General features: G+C 36.4%; 1 protein-coding gene across 1 annotated transcript; it reads left to right on the forward strand.

Moving 5' to 3' along the window:
• On the forward strand, positions 1–366 carry LOC121863898 (glycine-rich protein 5-like; the record flags this gene model as incomplete). Its single annotated transcript, XM_042362814.1, has 1 exon — positions 1–366. A coding segment is annotated over exon 1 (366 nt), but the record flags the coding sequence as incomplete, so codon positions are not given.
• Between the last annotated feature and the right edge of the window lie 1,853 nt (positions 367–2,219).

A 2,219-nucleotide genomic window follows, 5' to 3' on the forward strand; every position in this document is an offset into this window, starting at 1 on the left:
ATGGTGGTGGCGGCGGTGGCGAAGGTGATGGCGGCGGGTATGGTGGTGGCGGTGGTGGTGGCCATGGAGGTGGTAGCGGAGGCAGACATGACGGCTCCAGCGGCGGCGGTGGCGGGTATGGCAGCTACAGCGGCGGCGGTGGTGGGTATGGCGGCTCCAGCGGCGGCGGTGGTAGGTATTGCGGCTCCAGCGGCGGCGTTGGTGGGTGGTGGGTATGGCGGCTCCAGCGGCGGCGGTGGTAGGTATTGCGGCTCCAGCGGCGGCGTTGGTGGGTATGGCGGATCCAGCGGTGGTGGTGGTGGGTATGGCGGCTCCAGCGGTGGCGGTTATGGCGGTTCTAGTGGCGGCGGCTATGACGGTGGGAGTGTAGGTTATGGAAAATAAATGTAAACATAAAGAAATGAGATACACCAATACTAAGTTTCCTGAACTCTTCTTCGTCAGTTTGTGTCTTGTGATTCTTGTGTTGTAATAATAAAACTTAAACGACTGTGAAAATAACTTTGATTTACCCCAACTTCGCTCTCCTGACATCACTTACCAAGTGTGGTATAAGAGTAAATAAAGTGTAATGTACACATGTGAATTATAATAATAAACACATAGCTCTACTGTATTAACAATTTCTACAGTTAGGTGTAAAAGAAATGTAGTTGTTTGTTTTTTGTGATGTGCAACTTAAGTTATTTTATGATATACTATAAACATCTTCATTTTATCTCTACATGAATAAAAAGATGCCGACAAAGATTTTTTTTCAATTACTCAGTTTAAAATTTACCCTTTTCACATAAATGTTAAAATGATACATTATTAAAAGACGCTTACTTATTCTTATGGTAAAACTTGATGTAGAAATGCCCATAACTTACTTGCTAATACAGTACAGTTATTACTTCCACTAACTATGAGATCAGGGTTTTCTGAATATCAGTGGAATATTTAAATAGTATCAATAAATGTAGCGGGATAATACTTCGCAAATTCTATCCAGGATAAGAGATTAGATGTATCTGTATTTTTATCGGCTTATAAAAATGTTTTTTAATGTCTTGGGAAGGAAAAATCAATATTCTCCCCACAAGACATAATAAACTTATTTAACCCTATGGAATAAATTTTAATGTTCATTTTGGAATATATTGAGGCGTAAGATAAAATTTCACTTAAAAATCTTTATTATTAGGGGAAAATAATGACCCTGAAGAATGATCTTTTATTGTCTATACTCTAACAAGTAACAGAATTGCCACTTAGGGTGTTAGAGGCACAGATTCTTATAATATGTTATACCTGGAGTGATGATAATTACTCTGTACCTGTAGTGATAATAATTACTATGTACCTGGAGTGATAATAATTACTATGTACCTGGAGTGATAACAATTATTATTTACCAGGAGTGATAATAATTACTATATACCTGGAGTGATAATAATTACTATAACACTAGATGATCACATATCAGCAGGCTGCAGAGTTATGCAGCAGTGCAACGTGTGGACTAGTGATGCTCTAGGTGTGTTGCCGATTCACTACACTAACTCTTCTTTAACTTACATTCTTCACTTCACATCTCAGGTAACTGTGAATCATCCAACAGCCGGACATTATAGTATGGAAAGTAGAATCATGTAAATAAAAACTAAATGTATTAACAATCACAAACTTATGGCGAATATAATATAAATAAATCAATAAATATTGCTGTAATATTAGGTTGTTACCATACGAGATAATATTTATTTTGTTATAAATAAAAATAACATAAACAGAAAACAGAAATGTTAACTTTATTTTCCCTTGAATTTGGATGTTATTTTCTACATTTATGAATATTGCAGATTGTAAATAAATAATAAAGTAAAATATATGATATACCCGGTACTATAAGAATGAAATATAGCGGATACAGTTTTCATACAATAGGTTACATAATATATGTACAGTAAAATCACCTTCCAATAAGAACACTTAAATACAGACAGACACTCTCAATATTAACAACAACAAAATACAACTTCTTTAAGAATTGTTTACAGATTTAACTCACCCAGTACTCGCCATGGAAGAAGACTCAGGGTTAAGGAACACAGAGATACGAGGCTAACATTGTTACTTTACTGACGCTTCAGTTTATGACTAGTAACGCAAATACACCACAAATTCAAAACTGTGTAGAATAATTACTCGATTTAAACTTAATGCTTAGCTGTTAT

This window comes from Homarus americanus, unplaced genomic scaffold (genome assembly GCF_018991925.1).
Source record: "Homarus americanus isolate GMGI-L3 unplaced genomic scaffold, GMGI_Hamer_2.0 scaffold246, whole genome shotgun sequence".
Lineage (NCBI taxonomy): Eukaryota > Metazoa > Arthropoda > Malacostraca > Decapoda > Nephropidae > Homarus > Homarus americanus.